This window comes from Cydia fagiglandana, chromosome 4, assembly GCF_963556715.1.
Source record: "Cydia fagiglandana chromosome 4, ilCydFagi1.1, whole genome shotgun sequence".
NCBI classification, from domain to species: domain Eukaryota; kingdom Metazoa; phylum Arthropoda; class Insecta; order Lepidoptera; family Tortricidae; genus Cydia; species Cydia fagiglandana.
The window spans coordinates 22,910,533-22,936,302 of NC_085935.1; the positions used below are offsets into that span (position 1 = coordinate 22,910,533).

The following is a 25,770-nucleotide window of genomic DNA, read 5'->3' on the forward strand; positions in this document are numbered from 1 at the left end:
ACAGAAGACTCACTCTCTAACAAAACGCGTCTGTTACGATCAGCACAGATATGGCCGCTAGGTGGCGACAGCGCCACGCGCGGCTTATGGCAAACCCCAAAATTGGGGCCGAACGGATGCACTTTTAGCTACCTGTAGCAAAGCGACGAAATCGCGGAGTGAGACACGCCTGACGAGACGTAAATATCGTTATCTTAATGTGGTCATGAAATAAAAGTAATGGATATAAATAGCAATATTTACGAGTATCATTGTAATTAAGTACCTATTTGTCTTAGCGAGAAAAAAAAACTTATTGCTTGTTACTGTTACAGTATATCCCTCAATGTAACAGGTGTTGTGTATTGTATAGTAAAGCATGTCAGTTAAATCAAGGTCAACGGATCTGCTATCACTGGGGGGCGAGAGCCTCGGTGTCGGTGTCCAAGTTTGTGTACACTAGGGTGCATATTATATTGCAAAGGTGGAGCAGATGAAGACATCGACAACAGAATAAAGAAGACGAAGGCTGCGTTCGCTCAGGCAAAGGCTGTTTAGGAGTCAAAGGTTGCCCACGCGGCGTGTTAAACTTTCCCTCTTCGAATCAATTGTGCACTCCGTGCTTATTTTTGGCTGCGAAACGTGGAGAGTGACTAAGGGTCTAACGAATAAACTTCTAGTCTTCTTCAACAAGTCCCTCACGTTGATCCTTCGCGTTTTCTGGCCAAAAACTATTCGTAATGAAGACCTATGGCGTATATGCCGGCAAACACCCATTGGCGAAGAATTCGCGACACGGAAATGGAGACGGGTAGGACATACTATTCAAATAAGGAGAAACGAATAACGCACCCGTCCCTTTGGGTTGGAAACCGCCGGACGGAAGCCGTGGCCTCGGGTGCCCTTTACACTCTTGGCAGCGGTCATAGGTCACAAATGACCTATGAGCGGTCGGGTTGAGCAGGAGCGAGGCCAGAAGGGTCGCTGAAGATAGAAAGGCGTGGCGCGAGCTTGTGAAGGCCCTTTGCACTTCTGGGGTGCCATAGGACATAGGACAACAACAACAACTATTACTTAAAGCATTAGTTTGGTTACAAAGTGGGTAGAAATACGTTACTAACCGGTTCGGGTAGCTTTAACTCGTGCAAGTAAATTTTGCTGTATATTCCCATGGGGTTCCGCGCCATGGGGTTTTGGTAACTCCCTGCCCCCTGCCCCCTCCCCACCCCAAATATCGACGATCCATAATTTATCATTTTTGTTTTAGAGCATCGTATAAGGGGTCATCCATTAATTACGTCACACCAATTTCTAGGTTTTTTGACCCCTCCCCCCCCCCCTTGTCACACTTGGTCACATTTGGCAAACCCCTCCCCCCTCACATTTTTTCTACGAAATCGCCAAATCGAATTAAGTAAGTACCTAAGTATTATTAATATTTTATCAAAATATTTTTGACGATATAAATATTAGTAATTTTATAACCCAAAACTGCTTAGGAAAGAAAATTAAACGATTAAAAACTATTTTCGTTTTAAAAACTTGTTATTTAAATGTACAGCGAACTAAATAATATAAATAAATTTTCGGTTACTGATGAAGTTAAAGTGACGTCACAAAGTTTGTGTCTCCCCCCTCCCCCATGTCACAATATGTCACATTTTCTTGACCCCCTCCCTCCCCCTAAACGTGTGACATAATTAATGGATGACCCCAAATTTTAATTGTAAAAAATTTTAATAAATAAAAATGTGAAAAAAACCGATATGTTTTAATTCACGTTCAAGCACGAGATCTGTGAATTTTTAGTAACAAAACACGTCAAGATTGTTACCTATTTTCTAAGGCTAAAAAAACGAACCATAGTACTAGTGATTACTATTTCTACCTACTGACATGATCGTACTGACCAGAGTACGATGAGTACAATAACCCGGATTTCAAGATAAAAAAATGTAATTGTTGTCTTGTATCTTGATTTCATCTTTGTCCGGAATTTAATGAGTAGGTATTATGTACCTACAGTCAGTAGGCAAAGTAGCTCGAACGAGCTCTAACCAAGCAAGAGAAAGAGCAAGGTGTTCAAAATCCTCCGCCGCGTCTGTCTGTGTGTTTGTTTGTATGTTCGCGATAAACTCAAAAACTCCTGAACGGATTTTCATGCGGTTTTCACCTATCAATAGAGGGATTCTTAAGGAAGGTTGAGGTGTACCTATAATTTGTTAACCCGTGCGAAGCCGGGGCGGGTCCCTAGTACCTACTCTTAACAACAGACTTGTGTGTAGATCTTTTTAAACACCTCGCCTGCTTAACTATTTTTGCTGTTACATTTATTAATGTCTGTGATCTTGTTAGAACATTCGAAATACTCTTATTGTAAAAATACGATATAAGTCGCCTCGTTAAAAATAAGTGTTGACCTTATTACGCAAAATGTGTAAACGTTCGTTGATAAATATCGTCTGACGTCGGTCGCGAGCGTCGCGGCGTCATGTCTTCTGATCAATGTACGGAAACAAAATAATAAACTAATCGTTTGCTATTGCAATCTTGTAAGGTACTTTAGGCTTGTGCACAAATCACTCGAGGTTCGATAGGGGGTGCGGGGTCACAAAAAAATCACTATAGATCACGTTGGGGGCGAGGGGGGGGGGGGGGGTATAAGGAAACCTCACGTGTATTTTTCTACAGTGTCCGAAACTATGAAAAAAACACCTACCACATGAGTAGATACTTTTTCTCGGTTTCGTTAAACATAAAACTTCACTCTGCACTTCAAAATAGCGAGTCTATTTAACGAAAATAGAAAAATAAACAAGATTGTCTATATACAATAAAAATTTTCTTATAATTAGGTCGAATGAAAATATTTCAAAAAATACACGTGAGGTTGTGTGACGGGGGGGGGGGGGGGGGGGGTAGCCAAAAACCTCACCAAATATCACCAGGGGGGAGGGGGGTGTCAAAAAGTAGCCGAAAACACTTCGCGTGATTTGTGCACAACCCCTTATTTGTATTAGAAACCCCACTCTATAAGGATTAAACTCCAAATTAAATACGAGTACGAAAGCGAAGATTTTACAAATGCGAATCACTCCACAAAGAAAGGTCATTGTTACAACGATAATCTAAATTATAATAGTTCATAAGTAAGGTAATAACTGACGCATTGTTTAGGCGGGAATAGAAAGAACTTTGTAAAACGTGGACCTGGTATAAATGTCGTAGTCAGATCGTATAATCCGCCGTATTACATTACGGCTAGCCGTTTTCAAAAACAGGGGCGTTTTGAAATGCGGCGGTTCGACGATTAGCCGGATTGTCACTGCGATACGTTCTTCAATAAGGCGGCCCACGTTTAGCCGCATCGTACATTGTAGAGTGACCAGTTCTTTCGGTCGCCTACGTAACCGGAGTTTGACAATGTTTGCAATTTAATTTATTTCTACCATGGTCCCACTGCACTACATGTGTTTCTTTTCCAAAACATTTCCTTCACAACTTAAATAGACGGAGCCCCGCAAGCGGGGCTCCTATTTCTGGGCGGTTTGCCCTTCGGGCATCTGAAGTTACCTAACGAACCTAACCTAATTACCTACCTACGCTTTTTTCCACAAAGTGTAATGTTTTCACGGACGTCTCACTTAATCAATAGGTAGGTAGGTTAGGTTCGTTAGGTAGCTTCAGATGCCCGAAGGGCAAACCGCTCAGAAATAGGAGCCCCGCGTGCGGGGCTCCGTCTATTTAAGTTGTGAAGGAAATGTTTTGGAAAAGAAACACATGTAGTGCAGTGGGACCATGGTAGAAATAAATTAAATTGCAAACATTGTCAAACTCCGGTTACGTAGGCGACGTCTAGTTAAGTTGCGAAGGAAATTTTTTTTTTAAAAGAAACAGTCCGACAAACTCCAGATTTGATGGACACCCCAGCGTTTGTCAGGCAGCGCCACGAGTGTTAAAAATGGGAACTAAAAACTGTCAAAGCGGCGGCTAATGACTCGCTGTATTACATTACGGCTAGCCGTGTTGAAGAACGTATGGCGCCGAATACATTCCGGCGGATTCTCATTCAGCCGCATTCAATACGGCTAATCGTTAAACCGCCGCATTTCAAAACGCCCCTGTTTTTGAAAACGGCTAGCCATAATGTAATACGGCGGATTATACGATCCGACTGCGACATAAACACTCGGTACCTAAAAATTAATAGGTAGTCTAAAAAAAACCGGGCAAGTGCGAGTCGGACTCGCGCACGAAGGGTTCCGTACCATAAAGCAAAAAAAAAACGGAAAAAAATGCAAAAAGAAAACGGTCACCCATCCAAGTACTGACCACGCCCGACGTTGCTTAACTTTGATCAAAAATCACGTTTGCTGTATGGGAGCCCCACTTAAATCTTTATTTTATTCTGTTTTTAGTATTTGTTGTTATAGCGGCAACAGAAATACATCATCTGTGAAAATTTAAACTGTCTAGCTATCACGGTTCGTGAGATACAGCCTGGTGACAGACAGACGGACGGACGGACGGACAGCGAAGTCTTAGTAATAGGGTCGCGTTTTACCCTTTGGGTACGGAACCCTAAAAATGTTCCGTAGCGTAAGATAATTTTCGTCAATGAATACGAGGGTTGCACTGAAAATGTCGGGAATAGAGAAAACTGTCGCATCTAGACAGTCAATCTTTATTTTAATGCATACTTAAGCCGACCACTGACTAACAGTCCGCCGGACGATATCGGCCGGTCAGTTGTTCGGAGCTGTCAATTTTTTGTTCTAACTGACAGGCCGATATCGTCCGGCGGCCTGTTGACTGTTAGTCAGTGGTCGGCTTTAAACTCAAACTTACCACGCATATAAATTTTCTTTTGAAAGTAATCATTCTGTAATGCACACGGCTCATAATCCCAAAGCCACGTAATCATCGTAGGCCACGTCTACGCCTCGGCTAGTCTGTGGCCATGAGTAAGCCCAGGGCCGGATTAACCCTAAGTCAAAGTAGGCAACTGCCTAGGGGCCCCGCCTCGGCTAGGGGGCCCCGGCGGCTCAGCGCGCACTAACTAAAATTTTGTTCCATCGGGTCAAAATTCATGAGTAAATTTTTGATTCTTATTAATGAGTAAGTATGCTTTGTTAATTTTGTTACTGTATTTTTTCGAGCTATTCTTTAAATAGTTTAAATTAATGAAATACTGTAATAAAATTTATGCAATACGTTACAGTTTACGGGGCGTATTCTGCTTACCTGTTGTAAAGTTGTAATACAAGGGTTTTAAGGAAAAATGGTTCCCCATTTTTTCGAAAAAGCAACAACTTTTGGGTTATTTCGACTCATCATCACGAGGACTATTGATTAAAACCAAGAAGAAGAAAGAAGACGAACGTGTCCCCAGTTTTTCATAGGAATGCTCGACCTTCAGCCTCACTTTTTGCCTCAATTTACCATTGGTTTGTGTTCCACATCTCCTCTACTTCTTGGCCTCGCTGCACCAAGCTCGGCCTGCGGTCTCGCTTTTTAATACAATGGACATTGCTTCGCGTCTTTGCTCAACTATTTATTCTGAAGCCAGATGAAGCACGGCTTTGACTTCGCATGAAAGCTCACCTCACTTCGGACTTTTAGGCCCAGATGAAGATCGATACCCGGCCTTTTAACACGCTTTCACAATATGCGATATTGTTAAGAAAAAATTTCGCGCTCGCTGCGCTCGCGTTTATTTTTGGTTCTTTAGTTGACCCTGTATCATCTACATGTTAGCTTGACTGGTGAATAAATAGAGTTAGACCAAGAAAAGACTGCAATTATACGCAGTGCAAGTGGCAGTTTTGACGTTTAAAATAACACTTGCACTGCGAGAGCTATCAAAATTGTTGCACGCATATCTTGGTCTAAATCTAGTAATTTAAGTAATTGTAACATATGGAAATTCTTTATTATTAGGTTGATTCTAATCATTTGTGGTTAGGCGTTTGGTCTTATGGTCGGCCAATCGCTGTTCATCCTCGCAAAATATTAACTATTGAGAAAATCAACCATGCGGCACTAGTTGAGCTTAGCCTTTAGCCTCGCTTAAAATTTGCCATTAGAGGTAGATAGGAAAGTGACGCTGAAGCTCACATATTTGGTATTCCACGGGGAATTGGCCTTAAGCCTAAAGGGCTCTCCCCACACTTGACGCGACGCGGAATCGGCAAAAACCGATAGAAGAAAGCGTTATGTCCATGCAATAAGAGCGAAAAAGACATCTTTCGATTTGAATCGGCTCGGCCGACGTCTGAAGATTGAAATTAAAAACGCAAACTTATTTCCCTGTATTGAATATGCTGTGTGCAGAATTGACTGTAGGGGGCCCCGAGCCTCGCACTGCCTAGGGGCCCCGACATGCTTAATCCGGCCCTGAGTAAGCCCATTCATAATAAAAAAAAAAGTCCTTTTTGTATGGCGATTTTGGGGCTTTAGTGGTTTTGTATGAAATTCGTGGAGTAGCTAACGGAATTGAAGTTTTTTTTTTACATATATATATATAAAAGATTTTTTTACTGTTGTCATATGAATATTTAGGAATGTCGAAATCTGCCGATATGCAACTTTTTTGGCAGTCTTTTTAATTAACAGCACAAATGCGATTTTTATTTTTGACGTCGTTTGGAATGACATGCTTCTTTAAGATCACCCATGGGATGAAATGAAAGTGACTTTCATATTTAATTTTAACTGCAAACGAGCGTACGATGAACTCTAGTTCATAAAAAAATAACAGAAGCCCATTGTAACTTTTATTTGTTCGCTGAGGGCATATTGAAAACCGTTTAAAAATATGATCCGAAAAATCACTTGGCCAAAAATTCAAATAATATGATACTCGTATACACCTTCTTTATAATGTATTAAAGGTTCTCTTAAAAGTCATGGCATATATCGTGTGCGCGTCGGAAGTTATTCCAGGTCAGGTCATAAAAATCGGTTTTTCGTGGATATCAAATTTTCTATAGCTCCAATGTTGTTTACGTGTAGGTAAGAATTGTAGGGCATTAAATTTGTGACGAGTTAGGTATCAAACATTTTTTCTTGCGATTAGCCGTTTTCAAGATATACGGCATTTTACGTTTACGTTTACATACGTACTAATTACTTGGTTTGATAGTGAACGACACCTTGCATCTTGTGACTATGCGCTGAAATTTGGCACAGTTGATTCTTAGCTGGTCTTGAGTAGATTTTGACCGGGAACCATCGAGAGCCACGGCACATTTAGTGTAGGGATGGGCAGGAAGTTCGACGCTGCCGCGCTTCAATTGAAGCATCATTTCTCTAAAGCTATACATATGGCATGTGATATATCATTCCCGGATAAATTAAGGATGGGGAATCTATTTTTGGAACAAAAACAATGCACTTTCTAACAAAATAATTGGCCAAGCACGAAGTCAAGACTACGGTGTTCAGAGCACCGTACGACACATCCCTAGGTGGTTTTAAGTTTGGATACTAATACTAATTTATCCCATAAGTACATTTTACTGACTAGGAAATAAGAAGGTAATGTCTGGGAGCTCTGGGACCTTGGAGTTTGGACTTTTATTAAAGTCCTCTGGGCTAGTATAGGTAATGTAGAAGTTACAAAGCTTCTACCTTAGATATATTTTTTAGAGATTAAAGATTTTATTTACCACCTTGTCGGGTTGATTGTATATCAATACCAAATTACAGCTTTCTAACACTAACAATCAACCTCATCTTGGAGGTGAAAAGAGGAAAAATCGTAAGTCCCATTTCGGCCAACCGAAATCAAGAACGTTTATATAATATAGGCCTAATACCGTTTATCTAAAACGTTTGGTGAAGGCACATTTCTAGTAGAAACAAATTATTATGAATTTCTCTGTAATTTGTACAAACCATTTCGTAAACTGACATTCCGCTAAACTGTTGTTTTTACATCTTACTAGCATCCATAACATATTGAAGTATGATATTCTTCCACTTGTCTGAACATTTTCATTATTATTGATTCTTTTTTGTGAGAATTGTTTTTTCTGCCACGGCACTTTGCCAATTATTGATTCTTTCAAACACCAAAATAGTTGACAATTTAATATACGTCAGAGTTGACAGGCAACTTCGAGCATGAAAAACTAAATCCGTCAAAAATACTGGGTATACATACAACCTCATAATCTTTGATATAGTCGCAATTGTTGTATTTTAAACTTGTAGACTGGGCAGGCACGACTCAAAAAGGAATAATATTACAATTAAGTCTGTGATTCGGCATTTCTCGGTTTTTGACGTTAGGCTTGTTTCTGACTCAAAATATAACTAACGTAAAGTATTTAATCAATTTGCTCATGTTTCATATAAGTCACAGAAATAAGTACCTAATAATAAATGTCTAAGTTTTAGTACAAGTAGGGTAACTGCGTCAGGTTGCCGTCCAGTACCTGTTTCCGTCCACTTGGCGGAGTTGCTACAAAGAATTGCGTATAATTTGAATATAAACCTAACTTACCGGACAATTTTGGACTTATTGTACATCAGTTTTTAAAAGCAAAAATATTTTAGTAGAACTGTTCCGCAGTTTGGCGAAATTTCAAATATGTAAATTTGTTTATTGTGTATGTTAGAAATAAATTAAAAAAAAAAAACTGGAATTCATGAGTACCAAATCTTAACTGACATTTTTGTCACTCAAACAAGTTTGATCAAGATCGGCTTACTTTATATTTCGTCAACTTTACCTTTGTTTCCAAAAACGGTGAATTGTGAATTTTAACTTTTTTTTCGTAACAGAACAGTATCAGTTGCTGCTCTCACCGCTCGGTTCAAAAATATACATACTTTATACAATTAATACATAAATGTAATGGTACTTAATGAAAAGGAATAGGTACTGTTTCGACGAATCAGATACTCTCAGTAAAATCTATAGGTAGATGACGCCATAGCTGTTAATAAATATTGAATGACTTTATTATCTCTATTCGCTTTACTAACTCTATGTGCTCTAATGTGAAAAAAAAAACACAACGACAGTGAAGAACGGAATTCTTAATTTAAATTTGAACTGATAAACTCCAATAATAAATATGATTCTTACTGAGCACACTGCGATAGTCCATTGGTTGGAAAGCCCGTTCGAAATTTAAACTTATTTGCTTTATAATAAGGTTGCATTTTGCAGATCTTTTGCTCTCTCATACTTATAGTAGGCTATTCAGAAAAAAAATTAAATATCTCACAAAAGTAAGTAAGTAGAATTAAACTTTGTATCAAAGACATAAGTCATTAATTTCAATGTCAAAGTTTTAAGTAAGGATCTTTCTAACTAAAACTACTTCTTAATATGAATGACCAGTGTAAGCATCAGTTAGCTAGCCCTAAGCAACCAAAGATCAGGCTGCAGTTTAAAAACTAATAAAGTTAGAGTTAACCTGATAATTTTCCCGCCGTCTCCATACTCGTTTTAGTTGGATATTGACTGGTCAGCTGCCTGTTAGCTATAGTTTTCCCGAAAATCGCCAGGACAGACGTGAAATTTTTTGTATGAAAACTTGCAACTTTAAATGCATTTTTATCGAAACTATTGCATTCTAAAATGAAGTCAAAATCAGTCCATCGACTCAATTTTTTGCAAGCTTTCTAATGGTACCTCACACGATTCTTACAATTGAAAATAAAATTCAGCGTACCCCTCTTAACCCCTAAATTTCCCCCTAAAATCAGAAATAAGCAGTTTCGACTTATTCACAGTGTTAGTGATGGTACTTGCCATAACTATTCCAAATTTCAGGTACCTACATCAAACGGTCTTTGAGAAAAACGCATTTAACCGATTTGCAAGACCGAAGTGATCCCATAAGAGCACCGTGAACAAAGTTTTGTACGGTGCTCTAAAAATGAATAAGAATAAACTGAAAACTACTTCAACTCGCTATTTTAACTACAGATAAAGCTATTGGATCAATGCGATTAAAAAACTCACATGTGGCAAATATTTTTTGGCTTCTAGTTCCATACATTGGTTTCGAAAAAAATCGCCACACGTTGTTCTTTTAACTGAACTGGTTCAAAATTATTGTCTGTAGCTGGAACGCGAGCGAGTTGAAGTTCTTCACAGTATTTCTATAATAAATAGATTTTCAGTATAGAGTTATTTTATTACAGAGTTCATATGGCCATCTACGGTCCTCATCCTCAGAACAGCTCGATGTCATTACATTGTCATCGATTTCTTATAATGGGGTGTGTAATGTTTAATATAATTATAAAAATACTATCATACATTTGTTATAACGCCATTTGATATATTATTGTATGTTATAGTGTAATGTTTATTATACGTTTCCTTTATTATATACTGATTTCATCTAAACTGTCATTGATATAATGCCTAATGTAATATAATTTTCAAATAGTATATAGAGATGTTTTATAATCACATTTGTTATATTATATTTTTGTATAACGTAATACTTCATACAATTTTATCAAGTATAAATACATTTATCGTATAACATTTTTTGTCATATTTCATTTACTGGTAGCGTAGTTTTACATACTTTTTATAACTATTACGCGGGGCTACTGCTTTTGCTAACTATTTTATTCTAGGGAGGTCGCAGTTCTAACCTAACCTAACCTATTTTTTGAAGGTTTTCGTTCTGCGGGGGCCGCAGTTCAAACCTAACCTAAACCACTTTTTTGATAGAATATTTTATTATACGGAGGGTCAAAGTTCTAACCTAACCTAACCTAACCCTCCTTTTGTTAGGTAGTTATTCGTTTGTGCGGAGTTGCAGTTCCAGCCTAACCTAACCCATTTATGTCATGTAACTATTATGTTACATAAATAATTATGTGATGTCACTTGTTATAACAAATAATATGCTTTAGAGTATGTAATAATTATGGCAATGTATATTAGATGAAGTGTAAATATACCTTATGACCATTATACCAATAATAACATTATGTATACCGTTAATTAGGTATTACGGTAGTATGCCACTTATTACGTTATTCAAAATAACGATATATCAAACTATAATATATGAGAAGTAATTATTACAAATGTAATGCACCCCTTATAATGTATGAAAAATTTTAGCTCAATCTGAGACCAAGTAGCCGAGAAATGGTTGGCGAATTTTGTAGCCAAGTTTCATAGTTACATACGAATATCGGGAGTTAAATAAAAGCATTTTCTTGTATTAGTAGTAGTTAAAATCTACCTCTTTCCTGTAGAAGTACCTAAAGTTAAAGGCTAAGCTTAATTTCCTGATTAAACCTCAATAAAGGGGTATCCTTTTTAGGGTTCCGTAACCAAAGGGTAAAACGGGACCCTATTACTAAGACTTCGCTGTCCGTCCGTCCGTCCGTCCGTCTGTCACCAGGCTGTATCTCACGAACCGTGATAGCTAGACAGTTGAAATTTTCACAGATGATGTATTTCTGTTGCCGCTATAACAACAAATACTAAAATCAGAATAAAATAAAGATTTAAATGGGGCTCCCATACAACAAACGTGATTTTTGACCAAAGTTAAGCAACGTCGGGAGTGGTCAGTACTTGGATGGATGACCGTTTTTTTTTTGCTTTTTTTTTGCATTATGGTACGGAACCCTTCGTGCGCGAGTCCGACTCGCACTTGCCCGGTTTTTGTATTCAACTATGTCATAAAATCATTACATATATACACACACGTTGTTAACTAATGTCCACAGGAGGGGCCACTTTTGTTTTAAAATCTGTATATGGTCCATAAGTGTCATTTAAACGATTAAAAAACTTTATAGAACGTATTATTCACACAGATTACCAGCTCGCCTTGCGACATAGTGCGTTTTCCGTGCCGCTGCGCCTTCTATGCCGTATATCATGAAAACGGCTAATCGCGTGAGTAAATGTTTGGTACCTAACTCATCGCAAACTTTATGCCCTACAATTCTTACCTACATATAAATAACATTGAAGCTATAGAAAATTTGATATCCGCGAAAAACTGATTTTTATGACCTTTGACCTGGAATAACTTCCGACGCGCACACGATATATGCGATGACTTTTAAGAGAACCTTTAATACGTCATAACGAAGGTGTATACGAGTTTCCAGCTTTATCTCTCATTCCGAGGTGAAACCCTTATTTTAACTGGGCCAAAAGACATATGTAACTTCGTATAAGACGAATAAAGTCTAAGGAAAAAACGTGCCTCGGAATTCAAGTAAAAGTCATTCTCGAATAGATACCGCACACACCTTTAGCCTATCCTCGGCTAGATGGCGTGACGACGCCGTTTCATATTTAACAATTTTAACTCATAGACATCAGTGAATGACATGGATCAAAATGAAATAAAAATAATAAAATCATTTAACCATATATATAGCTTATTTTGATAATTTTATACGTTTTCATTTTGAGTTTTAGTCGTGTGTCGATAGATGGCAGTAAATTTACTGTGACTACAAAATTTACAATGATAGGACCCCTCTATACTGTCTATTCTTTTTGGTAAGGCGTATAGAGATAATAAAGTCATTTAATATTTATTAACAGCTATCACATGAAATAAATAATTTTGAATTTGAATTAACAGCTATGGCCTCATCTATAGATTTTATTGGAACTATCTCGATACAATATCGATATTGCCGCAATCAGTGAGACACATTTGGCAGACAGCGGTGAGCTATGTGAGGACTTGGGTGGATACACGTATTATTGGATAGGCAAGCCTGCGAATGAACGAGCTGCCAGTGGTGTCGGTTTTGCGTTTCGGAACAACATCGCCCGCTCGCTGTTAGAGCTTCCGAAAGGGATTAATGATAGACTTATGACTTTACGGCTCCATATGGCACCCAGAAAATACCTACATCTTGTAAGCGTGTATGCTCCCACTATGACAGCCTCTGATGATGACAAGCTTTCGTTTTACGAAGATCTGCGCATAGTTTTGCAAAACATTCCATCCTGTGACAAGCTGATCTTGCTCGGGGACTTCAATGCGCGGGTCGGTACTGAGCACATTGCCTGGAAGGACGTAATAGGTAAACAGGGGGTCGGCAAGTGCAACTCCAATGGTGTGGCTCTTCTCACCCTGTGTTCGGAATTCAACCTTAGTATAACGAACACCTTCTTCAGGCAACCTGACAAGTATAAAACGTCCTGGAAGCATCCACGCTCTGGGCATTGGCATCTCCTTGATTACATCATAGTACGCAGGCGAGACCTGAGTGATGTACGTATTACAAGGGCGATGCGTGGTGCTCAGGGCTGGACCGACCATCGACTTATCAGGTCCAGGATGCGGCTGAACTACAAGCCACCGCGTAGAGCAAATCACAAATTCCCTTCACGACTCGATTTTGCGAAACTAGTCCATGACGAAGAAAAGAGGCACAAGCTTGACGTAGAGTTCGATGCAGCAATGTCACATATCGTCGACATTCCTTCAGTAGATGTCAAATGGCGTACTTTCGCGGGGACTCTTTACGAGGCTTCTTTGCAGGTTTTAGGTAAACCGTTGAAGAAAAACCAGGACTGGTTCGATGAATCTGACACGGAAGTAAGAAAACTTGTAGAAAGATCTCGTCTTGCTCTGAGGGGTGTTGTAGGTGTGGAGCAGCGCAACATCATACAACGTGAACTCAAGACAAAAATTCGCGAGCTAAAAGAGAGTTGGTGGCAACATAAGGCCAAGGAACTGCAGTGGCTGGCTGATACTAGTCAAACTGCTAAGTTCTTTGAAGGCCTGAAGTCTGTGTATGGGCCTCGTTGCAAGAAGACGGCACCAATTTACTCGAAAGACAAAACTATAAGGTTAACAGATCCTGATCAAATTCTCCTTAGATGGGCTGAGCACTTTAATGAAGTGCTTAATCCCGGGAGTCAAGGAGCAGATCTATCTTACATCAGTTCGCTGGATAATCTACCATCCGTCTCAAGTTTGGATGATCCGCCATCTTTCGCGGAGTTCAGTAGCGCGGTAAGTCGCTTAAAAAACGGCAAATCACCTGGCTCAGATAGCCTGCCATCGGAAATTTTCAAATATGGTGGACCAAGTATTAGGTCAAGGCTGTTTGAGCTTATCAACTGCATATGGGACGTTGAGACTGTACCACAAGACTGGAAGGATGCTTCCATTACCAAACTGTATAAAGGCAAAGGGGACCTATCAGACTGCGGTTCTTTCAGAGGGATCGCCCTACTTTCTGTGGCTGGCAAAATACTTGCCCATATTATCAATAGGCGCCTTAATACACTCGCCGAGAGCTTCCTTCCTGAATCCCAATGCGGGTTTCGGCCAAATAGAGGTACGGTTGATGCCATCTTTGTTGTCAAGCAAATGCAAGAAAAAAGCCTGGAACAACACCATGACCTCTATTTGTGTTTTGTGGACTTAGAAAAAGCCTTTGACCGTGTTCCTAGGTCAGCCCTGTGGACCGTCCTAGAGAAGTGCGGGTGCTCTGTGAAGTTTGTCAACTTGGTGCGCCAATTTCACGAGGGCATGACTGCCCGCGTACGTCACGAAAGCGCTTACACAGAGCAGTTTCCGGTCACTAGCGGCGTTAAACAGGGCTGTGTCATGGCTCCGACCCTATTTGCTATTTACTTTTCCGCGGTAATGAACGATGCCCTTCAGAAATGTAACCATCAGATCATGGTAAATTCTCGAATGGACAAAAGTATTTTTGACCTTGCGCGACTCAGAGCTAAGCGAAAAATCCACTCAACTGTAATCACAGAAGTTCTCTACGCAGATGACGTTTGCCTTATGGCACATACCCTAGAAGATTTACAAAGGTATCTGGACAACTTAGACGATTCTTGTCGTAAGTTCGGATTGGTGATCAGCGCGTCGAAAACCCAGATTCTTAACAACCTGCACGAGGCAAATCTGCGAATGACGCTGCTGTTTACCTCAGCGGCAAGGCTTTAGAAGAAGTAGGAACTTTTCGTTACCTTGGGAGTCTATTGCGGAGCGACAATCGTCTCGAGTCCGAGATATCCTCAAGGATCGCTAAAGCTGCTGCAGCCTTTGGCGGCCTCAATCAACGAGTTTGGAAATCACACGACCTTAGCCTCCGCACTAAACTCGCCGTTTACAAAGCAATAATTTTACCTTTGTTGCTTTATGCTTCGGAGACCTGGTGCCTGTACAAGGGAGACGTCAAACGTCTAGACTCTTTTCATCTAAAGTGTCTCCGGGCAATTCTTCGGCTGAGATGGCAGGATCGTGTTCCAAACTCGGAGGTTCTGCGTCGCACTGGCATGACGGGTATGGAATGCCTACTCATGAATGGTCAACTGCGTTGGTGTGGACACCTTGTACGCATGCCACCATCAAGATTGCCTAAAGTTGTGTTTTACTCCGAACTAGCTTCGGGTAAACGCAAGGCCGGTGGACAATATCTACGGTACAAGGACGTCCTGAAACGCCACCTGTCGGCCATCGGCATATCGTGTGAGTCGTGGGAGGAGCTTGCAACTCGGAGATCGGACTGGCGAACTGCGGTCAACACTGGTCTCAAAGATTTTGAAAGTGAACGCCTCGAAGATCTTGACGCTAAACGCCAGTTTCGAAAATCTCGGCCCAAGCCCTCCTACACATACACTTACGACTCAAATGGCGAGCTTTACTGCATGTCTTGCGGCCGGAAGTTTAAAACAAAACTCGGTTTCGCAAGTCACGTTCGAGCCCATGCACGTCAGGCTTTAATGAATACCTGATACTGATTTGTCCGGGTGTCGCCGTCGACGGATACGTCTGGGAGGACATCATCATCATCATCATCATATGAAATTCATGACACCTAGGATCACTATCACTGCTACTTGAACTAAATATTTCGTGGTAGGTCTATATATAGGTCAGGAAATGAATGCTCAAAAAACGTTGTAGAGGGAAATGCTAGGAACACAATTTTTTACTTCGTAACTTTGTTTGGACTAGTTAGGAGGTGAACATATCAAAAGTCCCCGGCTGTAGCCCCGGTGCTGGGGGGTAGACGGGGGTAAGAAGGTCGAATTTTTCGGTTTTTCATTGATATCTTGGAAACTTTGCGTCTTAGCGACATGACTACTAAGACAAACCGAAAGCTGATAAAATTATTTACAAGTTTTATCCAGTCAAGTTTTTCGATATCTTGAATAGTTTTTGAGATACCCGCTCTTGAAAGTTTATTTAGGGATTTTAATTTTATCTTGATATCTACAACAGTGAAGCTGTTTGGCCATGTTTGGTTTCATTTTCGTATAAATCGGGAGTGCTAAATTCATTTATGGTATCACATTGACACTATTTCGAAGTAAAACCAAAATTTCAAAAAACATATTTTTTTAAATCCCTCTTCACGCTTAAACAGCTGAACCAATTTCGTTGAAATTTGGTATAGAAATAGTTTCAGTCTCGACAAAGGACATAAGATAGTTTTTATAACCAAAAACATCTTTTGAGGGTGTGAAAAGTGGGGTGGAAGTTTGTATGGAGAGTCAATAACCGCTGAACCGGTTTAGATGAAATTTGGGGTGGTATACATTTTTTGATTTAGATGGAAATGATACCAAACATGACTTCAAACCTTACCTTAAGCAGTATTAACCTCAGGAATTCAGTTTCGTCGACGAAGTTGAATTCCCCCCATACTCCATTTCACAACTTTAAAGGATGATTATTGAGATAAAAAGTATCTTATGTCCTGTCTTGGGACTCGAAATATCTGTACACCAAATTCCAATTAAATCGGTTGAGCGGTTTAAGCGTGAAGAGGAATTTAAAAAAAAGATATTTGTTTAAAGTTTACATGTTTTTTCTTAGGAATGGTGTCAATATGATACCAAAAATGAATTCAGCACCCCCGACTTATACGAAAATGATACCAAACACGGCCTAAGAGCTTCACTAATGTAGATATCAAGATAAAATTGAAAGCCTTAAATAAACTTTCAAGAGCGGAAATCTCAAAAACTATTAAAGATATCGAAAAACTTGACTGAATAAAACTTGTAACAAATTTTATCAGCTTTTGGTTTGTCTTAGTAGTCATGTCGTTAAGACGCAAAGTTTCCAAGATATAAGTGAAAAACCGAAAAATGAGACCTTCTTTCCCCCTTCCACCCCCCAGCACCGGGGCTACGGCCGGGGACTTTTGATATGTTCACCTCCTAACTAGTCCAAACAAAGCTACGGAGTCAAAAATTGTGTTCCTAGCATTTCCCTCTATAACTTCTTATTGCTTGGCCTAATATAGGTACAAAGGGTTGGAATCGCTAAATATGATAAAGATACTACTGCAATTACTAGTATTCGTACAGTAGCAACTGCGACACACGTTTAGAGAATTGTTAAATTGTATGTACAATTCTACATATACATATGTATAATTATTACTACAATTTAATGTAGCACAAAACAATTGTCAGCTACAAATATGTACATTTTCCGGAAAAGCTATGTAGCGTATGTAAAGTTTTGTGATACAATAAATTGTAGACTAGTGATACAATTTACATATATATTTGTAAGAATTTTCCACTACAAAATTGTTACTTGTATATTTTGTGGTACGCACATTTGTATTATTACAAACTTGTAACTTGACACTTGTAAAATTGTAATTGTATGTTTTGTGGGATAGGCCACTGGACGCTTCGGGCTATGCTACGCGGAGCTCGGCCTTCGGCCTTCGCATTTAGACACTTGTAATATTGTTCTGTGTTAAAGCACTGACAACCTGGACGCTTCGGGCCTTCGGCCCTACGCGGAGCTCGGCCTTCGGCCTTCACACTTAGTCACTTATCTTATACTATTGTTCTGTGTTTAAGTACTAACATCCTGGACGCTTCGGGCCTTCGGCCCTACGCGAAGCTCGGCCTTCAGCTTTCGCATTTAGACACTTGTATATTGTTCTGTGTTAAATAAAGCACTGACATCCTGACGCTTGGGGCCTTCGGCCCTACGCGGAGCTCGGCCTTTGGCCTTCGCATTTAGACGCTTGTGCTATTGCTCTGTGCTAAAGCACTGACATCCTGGACGCTTCGGGCCTTCGGCCTTCGCATTAGCTGTCTACACCACGTTTCACGTCAACCATAGCGCCTGTGTCCCTGATACAGCCTGTCTCCATTTTTTTAGTAATATTCCGAATTCCATATTTACATATGTTGTTGAAAGTTTTTTCAGCCACCACAAACAAATTTGTCTGAGAATTAATGATACATTAAATATGTAGTAAAAACTACAAGGGTTGCGAAATTATAAGGGTTCCTATAGGGTAGTTGAATACGGTATCCTAAAAACAGGCGAACAACCTCTGTAAAATGTAACGATGCGAGCGGTACGATATCGTGAACGTAATTTACTTTCTATATATCTCATATGTCATTACGAGCGAGATGCATAGAAAGTAAATTACGTTCACGATAGCGTTTATGTCAATGCCAAACTGATGGTAGCCGGGCTTGGCCAAATTATTTAACCCGTTCTGGTTTTTCAATTTTATATATATGATATGCCTCTTTCTATTATGTTACATATTTCTAAGTGTCCCATTCCCGAATCTTTCAGTGCAATGCGACCCTCGTATTTTGGTAGCTGATATTCATTGAAACTTGTGTTGGTTGGGCAGGCGACGACCTGGGGTCGCGCGTGCTGCGCGAGAGCGTGCTGCGCGCGCAGCAGATCACGTGCCCGTCGCTGGCGTGGCTGCTGCCCTCGCCGCTGTTCTGGAAGCCGCAGGAGGTGCTGGTGCAGACCGACAAGTACAACTACACCATCACCGACCTGCAGAAACTGTTCACGTCAGTATATATCACTTCAGGTTCTAACAGCGATTGAATTCAAGTCAAGCGGAACCCAAATCTGTTCCAGTCAGGCACGATCAACGCTAAAATATGTTTGATGCCATATGAAAATCGGCGAAAAACATTACTACCTACTGACTTTTAGCATGTGTGTCAATTAAGTTAGCGCCAATCTTCTGGAACCGCTCCCTTTTTGGATTCCTTAAACTTTCACTTTCATTTTAATATGATGAATGTAAATTAAATATCTGCCCTGATTAAGTCAGTACAATGCAGTAAAATGTAGAGGTATTTATAGGTATACCTGGCACAACCGGTTTCAATTCTTATACTTACCATAAATTCCTTATTTATGTATTGTATGCATCAATAAGTTTTGTACTGGTAACTTAGGGCCCCCCACATCTGGCGTCTTTCGAGCGCCGGCGTCTACGATTCTATGGCCGCTGCTCGACGCAACGTCGACGCAGCGTCGACGGAACTGCGCAGCGACGTCATTTTCCATAGCGCTGACCAGACGCCGACAGACGCTGACGCTCAAAAGACGGTAGATGTGGGGGGGGGGGGGGGGTTATATGGTGCTAAAAGTTCAGTAAACTGGTTTAAAGTTCTGAGATACTTTATGAATTGGCTGCTGACAATTTAAATATTATTTAATGGTAAAAATCATATTTTAAATACTCACCCAAAAGGATCAAATCCCAATAATTTTGTAAGTATGTAATGAATATTTAATCAAATTTTCCCAGCGATATGAACCTGCCGAACGCGTGGGAGATGCGCAAGGACACGGGCCAATTGGCGACGGACTTCAGCGCGCCGGGCGTGGAGGTGCACTGCGTGTACGGGTACAACATCTCCACCGTCGACAGGTGACTACATCATATAACTATGTTACACAAGGACACGGGCCAGTTGGCGACGGACTTCAGCGCGCCGGGCGTGGAGGTGCACTGCGTGTACGGGTACAACATCTCCACCGTCGACAGGTGACTACATCATATAACTATGTTACACAAGGACACAGGCCAGTTCACGACGGACTTCAGCGCGCCGGGCGTGGAGGTGCACTGCGTGTACGGGTACAACATCTCCACCGTCGACAGGTGACTACATCATATAACTGTGTTACACAAGGACACGGGCCAGTTCACGGCGGACTTCAGCGCGCCGGGCGTTGAGGTGCACTGCGTGTACGGGTACAACATCTCCACCGTCGACAGTTGACTACATCATATAACTATGTTACACAAGGACACGGGCCAGTTGGCGACGGACTTCAGCGCGCCGGGCGTGGAGGTGCACTGCGTGTACGGGTACAACATCTCCACCGTCGACAGGTGACTACATCATATAACTATGTTACACAAGGACACGGGCCAGTTGGCGACGGACTTCAGCGCGCCGGGCGTGGAGGTGCACTGCGTGTACGGGTACAACATCTCCACCGTCGACAGGTGACTACATCATATAACTATGTTACACAAGGACACGGGCCAGTTGGCGACGGACTTCAGCGCGCCGGGCGTGGAGGTGCACTGCGTGTACGGGTACAACATCTCCACCGTCGACAGGTGACTACATCATATAACTATGTTACACAAAGACACGGGCCAGTTCACGGCGGACTTCAGCGCGCCGGGCGTGGAGGTGCACTGCGTGTACGGGTACAACATCTCCACCGTCGACAGGTGACTACATCATATAACTATGTTACACAAGGACACGGGCCAGTTGGCGTGGCGTGGAGGTGAGTGTGAGGTTAAGTGTGTTCTATTCTAATAGAAAATGGTTCGTGTTTGAACATACGTACCTACCTTTTTAGTTTATGAAGTTTAAGACATGAAAGAAGGACCGATATTTATTTTCTTGCGTAGAAAAAGACAAACGTTTAGTCAGTTAACCGAGTTAACAGTGCAGGCGGGCGCCCCGAGCACCGGGCGGGGCCGACATTTTTTCAGAGTATCCCCGGATTTCTCCTCGTTCGAGGGGCGGCCGGGCGGAAGTGAACCATTTTACCTTTGAAACAGAAATCATTTTCTACGGGGCCGAGGAGAAAGGTTTTTGAAGTTTTTTGTCGACGGCACCCCGAGATACGACACACGGTCTACCTAGATTACACCCGAAACTTCCTCCAGGCTGGTGTACGCGCCGGGCACGTGGCTGGACGGGTACCCGTCGCTGGCGCCGGGCGACGGCGACGGCACCGTGAACCGGCGCTCGCTGGCGGCGTGCGAGCGCTGGGCCAAGCGGCGCCGGCTCGGGCGCACGCTCAACGGCAAGCCCCTCAAGTCGCTGCCGCTGCCCGACGCGGAGCACCTCACCATCCTGCACGACCCGCGCGTGCTCGACTACATCACCACCGTTATGCGACAACCATAAGTTTAAAATATGAAGGCCGACTGCGGCGCTCGCTTAGTGTACCCGCCATGTTTTTTCGTGCGATATTGTAAAAAAGTTGTTTGAAGTGTCGTATGTGGGAAATAGATATCCCTTAGCCCGGTACGGCGGTAGCTTAACGGGGCCCGCCGATTAACAGTCCGCCGGACGGTATCGGCCTGTCAGTTGTTCGGAACTGTCAAAATTTTGTTCTAACTGACAGGCCGATACAGTCCGGCGGACCCGTTAAGAGAGCGCCGCGGAAGGTTTCTTAAAAATCGCAATTTTCATTGAGTTAGTAGAAGAGCATAGGTAATTTCAATATTAAAATTATATTTGTTCTGTGAAACCTCGATAGAAAACAAAATTTTATCGAATGCAATAAAGTACCCTACTTAGAAATAGCTGCACATCGCCTCATGATGTTCCATGAACGTGCAGAATATTGATTTAATTATTATAATACGAATTGAACAGTTCTCTTCCAGTAACTATTGTTTAGGAAACTTTAATTAATAATAAGAAAAACAAATTATATTAGTCCGGTGGCCGGCTGCATGAAACAAACCTCATCAAAAAATAGAATATACCTACCCTGTAGAGGTACCTGACATTTAGTAGCTTCCAACGCACTTGGTCGGCCTAGGCTTAACCTGGCAGATTTTGTACAAATGGCAAAAACGTTGGACAAAAATTCATCAAAAAAAACCTCATCGAAAAATAGAATGAAACTTGTATGGTAGGATACCTGACCTTGAGGACAGTAAAAAAAAAGTGGTCGGGCTCACCTTAGCCTGGCAAATATCAAATATCAAATATCAACATTTATTCAGCAAATAGGCCACAAGGGCACTTTTACACGTCAACATTGAATTTACATAAAATCAAAAATAATAACATCAACAATTTTATAAAATAAAACTAACAATTCAATCTAACGTATTACAATTACTAAGAGATGTATATGGTCTCTTAATGTCGAATTACATACAAAATACAGATAAAAAAACACACACAAAAAAAATCTATAATATTTAGAGGTGTAAATGTCTCTAGTGCCTCTACCATCAGTTGGCAGAGTATTTTTCACTTACACTCGGTGAATAAACGTGCCGTGAGTCACGTTTTACGTTTCTTTACGGTCTTATGTACCTAACTTCACTCCACTCCAAACGATGCTGTCCCTTTCTAAGTATATTAAAAAACAGAGCAAGAGTTATATCGGAGTTTTATACAGCGCCTCTAGGATTCACCTAAAGAACTAAATAACAAAATTGACACATTCTCACGTCTACGTAATTTACTATCTATGCATCTCGCTCTCGCATATTAGTGCAAATGAGATGCACAGAAAGTAATGTTACATATACTGATGGTAGCCGTGAATATGGAGGGTAGAGGTAAGGAGAATCCTTTATGACTTTATGAGAAAACTCCTTTATGGGAGAATATTTGCAAAAACTGGGCACGCTGTCAGCTATTATAATTTTTCTAAATCTCTCCAGAGTAGTCAAAAAAAGAAAACCCATAAACCTAGTTTTTCATTGTATCAATACCGTACTAAAAATCATGGGGAATGGAAGATACTCGTATTTACAAGTGGAAAAACGTTTTCTCTTTTTGTATGGACGATTACGTAGTATACTTCCCTCTTAAGGTTTTTGACGGACACTTTTTCATTATTAATTACATGGAGATTGTATTCCTTACCTCTACCATCCACTAAGAGCATTTAGAAGGGAGATGTCATCGCTGTCATTTTCTTTACAAAACAGTCTGCCGATTTTTGCGGGGGAGGGGACGTCAAATGTATTGCTATTCCTACATGATTTGTACGTAACGTACAAATAGCCATGTCAGTCCATACAAAAGTTTGCACAATTGTGCAAGTTTTTCGGCAGAGGGGTAAGTAATAATGTCAGGAAAAAAATAAAGAGTATACCTACGAGACTACTACGACTATGATATTTGATTTATTCGGTTGTCAATATAAAACAAATGTAGGTGTTCTTTCTTCTCGTATGAGACGCCATTACTATGTAATCTTGCTTGAGATTAATAAGCATTACCAATATGGTGTTAAAACAAGCTTTTCTTTCCTGCTTGGAACCCTAATCCTAAATCCTAACAGTAAGCACTCAATGGCCACTCCAGTTATTAAATGCTCTAAGACCAGTTTTGTCACTTTGTTACTGACTCAACCTTCATTCTACAATTTTTTAAAGATTTGACGTTGCCATAGTTACGAAAATAATAAACATCAATGTTAGTAAACAATGTATAAATTAAAATATAATTGTATTCAAGACAAAAATTGCAAAATATGATAATTACGTAAACATCATTAATAATCGAGTTATAATTATGACATTGCGTGTTAAAAAATAGGAAGCAAAGTATACGGCGCGATTATACAGGCTACATTTGGCTACATATTTATTACCTATGATGAAAATAGTACACACATGAGAAGAAATCTTAAAATATTAAAATAGGTATGTATTATAATGGTCCGCTTCAGTCCGCATCATGACAGCGGCCGTCTCCTACTGCTAAGTAACATTATCTAATAGAGTGTCCGGAAAGAGAAAAGTCGTGAAATTTAGGGGAGCCCATACATTATACCTACGACTCTTCTCTTTCCGCACAGACCCTACGTATGACCTTAATAGCGATCTTAATTTTATAGTACCTATATGATCTCGAGTATATTTCAGTGCCAAGCGCCCCATTTCCAATACAAAATGAACCCACGCAGCGGGTTTTTGGCAATAAATGTGTTTAAATCTTATTTAAATTTTCAGATTCAGAACCACCAGCAAAAGTTTTTGAAGAAAGTTTTATATTTCCTGTTACCAAGTTGACATGAAAAACGATTACCTAGGTACCAAACACAATAATTTGAACAACGGAAAATAAAATAATACTTACTTAGTAAAGAAAAATAAATAAACCCACAGAACATTTGTATGTTTTATTTTATTTAAGATAATAATGCTTAATAAAATACGTAGCAATTCTTGTGTAAATATTATAATAGGTCTTGCGGTATGTCTTATTCTTACTATGTGTTATGTGCACCCAGCAACAAAAACAGCAACATGTCTATGTACCGCTCCTTGTATTGAGCCTTAATTCTTAATACATATGTAACTTCTACATGCATACATGATGCAATCCGGGTTTTCATGGAAATGTTGTTTTCAATCAGCTTCTTGCCTAAAACCAAAAACTGCTCGTAAGCAATGTGATTTTCGCAAATGTAGCAGTAGAAATAGGAAAATATGATGTCAAGTATAACTCATTACCTTTGTACTAAATCAGCCTTTTATCGAACTATTAATTGATTTATCCCTTAAAGTTTTGCTTGAAGTTCACATACTGTTATAAATTTATACATATTACGTTGAAAATAGCATTAATATTCGTGAAAAATCTGCGTATTTGTTGTGTTTACAAGTTGACAGAAATGTCACGTTGGAAACGCACGTATTTTTCCATAACATCTGTCACGTTTACTCGCGTAAAGTATTTACGCAGAATAATTCTGGCTCAGTTTTCATTATATAATTAGAAAGAGAGCGTTTTAGGTGTGAAGTTAGGCAAGTATGGAAAACTCGCGTAAAAACGTTTGTAACTCATGGTACAAATTGAAATTTTTAGTTCTTTACGTGACCGGTAGAGGCACTGTACAATTACTCCATACATTTTCCTTAACTTTCTCACTATCTTCACTTCTCACTGTCATTCACGGAACTCATAGTAGAGCTATAGGTGTCAGAACTATAAGATTATATAGTTTATCAAGTTATCCTTAGAGATGTATAAGGTCTCCAAGAGTCAATATCCTGTATAATTAATACATTCATTAAAAGAAAAGAAACATACGAGAACAGAATGAGGCGTCTCACTGTAATTAATTAATAAAAGTTACTAAGTATAATAGCTCGTGTTAGCTTAACAGACCAGTCTCCACAAACAGCACCCGTTCACGAGTATGACGCGTATCTCAGCCATCGCCTCCCTCAACCTTCATTCGGGAAAGTGGCGACCCGATCAACAACGCCACCGTAAGCAAAGACTTTTAAGCGAGCATGACATGTTCAAGCTACCGGCCTATATTAATATTAAAATAGTAATAACATGTAGCTGTAAGACGTGTCTTACTATGTTACACATGAGCACAAAATGCCGTGGCATTTTGTGCTCATATGTTACATAAAAAGACAGTAATATAGCTTCACATAATTACTAGCCTAAGTTGACTTAGAGATGTAAAGGTCTCTAAGTGTCAGAAACATTAAAAATATAGGTAAGTATGTACAATCAAAAATAAAAATCAAATAAATAAATATGTACTTAGAGATGTATAAGGTCTCCAAGTGTCCAAAACTAAAATTAAATTAAACAATATAATCAAGCGAGAACATCATTGTCTCATGTGCAGAGCTCGGATAGGGTGAGCTATTTGCCTTATAATTTGACATGTCTTATGTCATATATAAGGCAAATAGCTCACCCTATCCGAGCTCTGCTCATGTGTCAATTCTACTGGACACTAGCAAATTTAATTCACAATGTAAATAAAAAACAATATTTATTTAATTCTT

The 25,770-nt window shown here is 40.1% G+C and overlaps 1 protein-coding gene and 1 long non-coding RNA gene across 2 annotated transcripts in view; one reads left to right on the forward strand and one right to left on the reverse strand.

Moving 5' to 3' along the window:
- LOC134664073 (phospholipase A2 group XV-like) overlaps positions 1 to 21,929 on the forward strand; it is a 32,105-nt gene extending 10,176 nt beyond the window's left edge. Inside the window, exons 4-6 of the mRNA XM_063520664.1 lie at positions 18,607 to 18,778; positions 19,531 to 19,653; positions 20,920 to 21,929. Coding sequence (XP_063376734.1) covers positions 18,607 to 18,778; positions 19,531 to 19,653; positions 20,920 to 21,163 — 539 coding nt within the window. The 3' untranslated portion in view covers positions 21,164 to 21,929. The remainder of the gene's footprint in view (positions 1 to 18,606; positions 18,779 to 19,530; positions 19,654 to 20,919) is intronic.
- LOC134664074 (uncharacterized) overlaps positions 1 to 24,561 on the reverse strand; it is a 98,939-nt gene extending 74,378 nt beyond the window's left edge. Inside the window, exon 1 of the long non-coding RNA XR_010098200.1 lies at positions 22,686 to 24,561. This is a non-coding gene — a long non-coding RNA (uncharacterized LOC134664074). The remainder of the gene's footprint in view (positions 1 to 22,685) is intronic.
- Between the last annotated feature and the right edge of the window lie 1,209 nt (positions 24,562 to 25,770).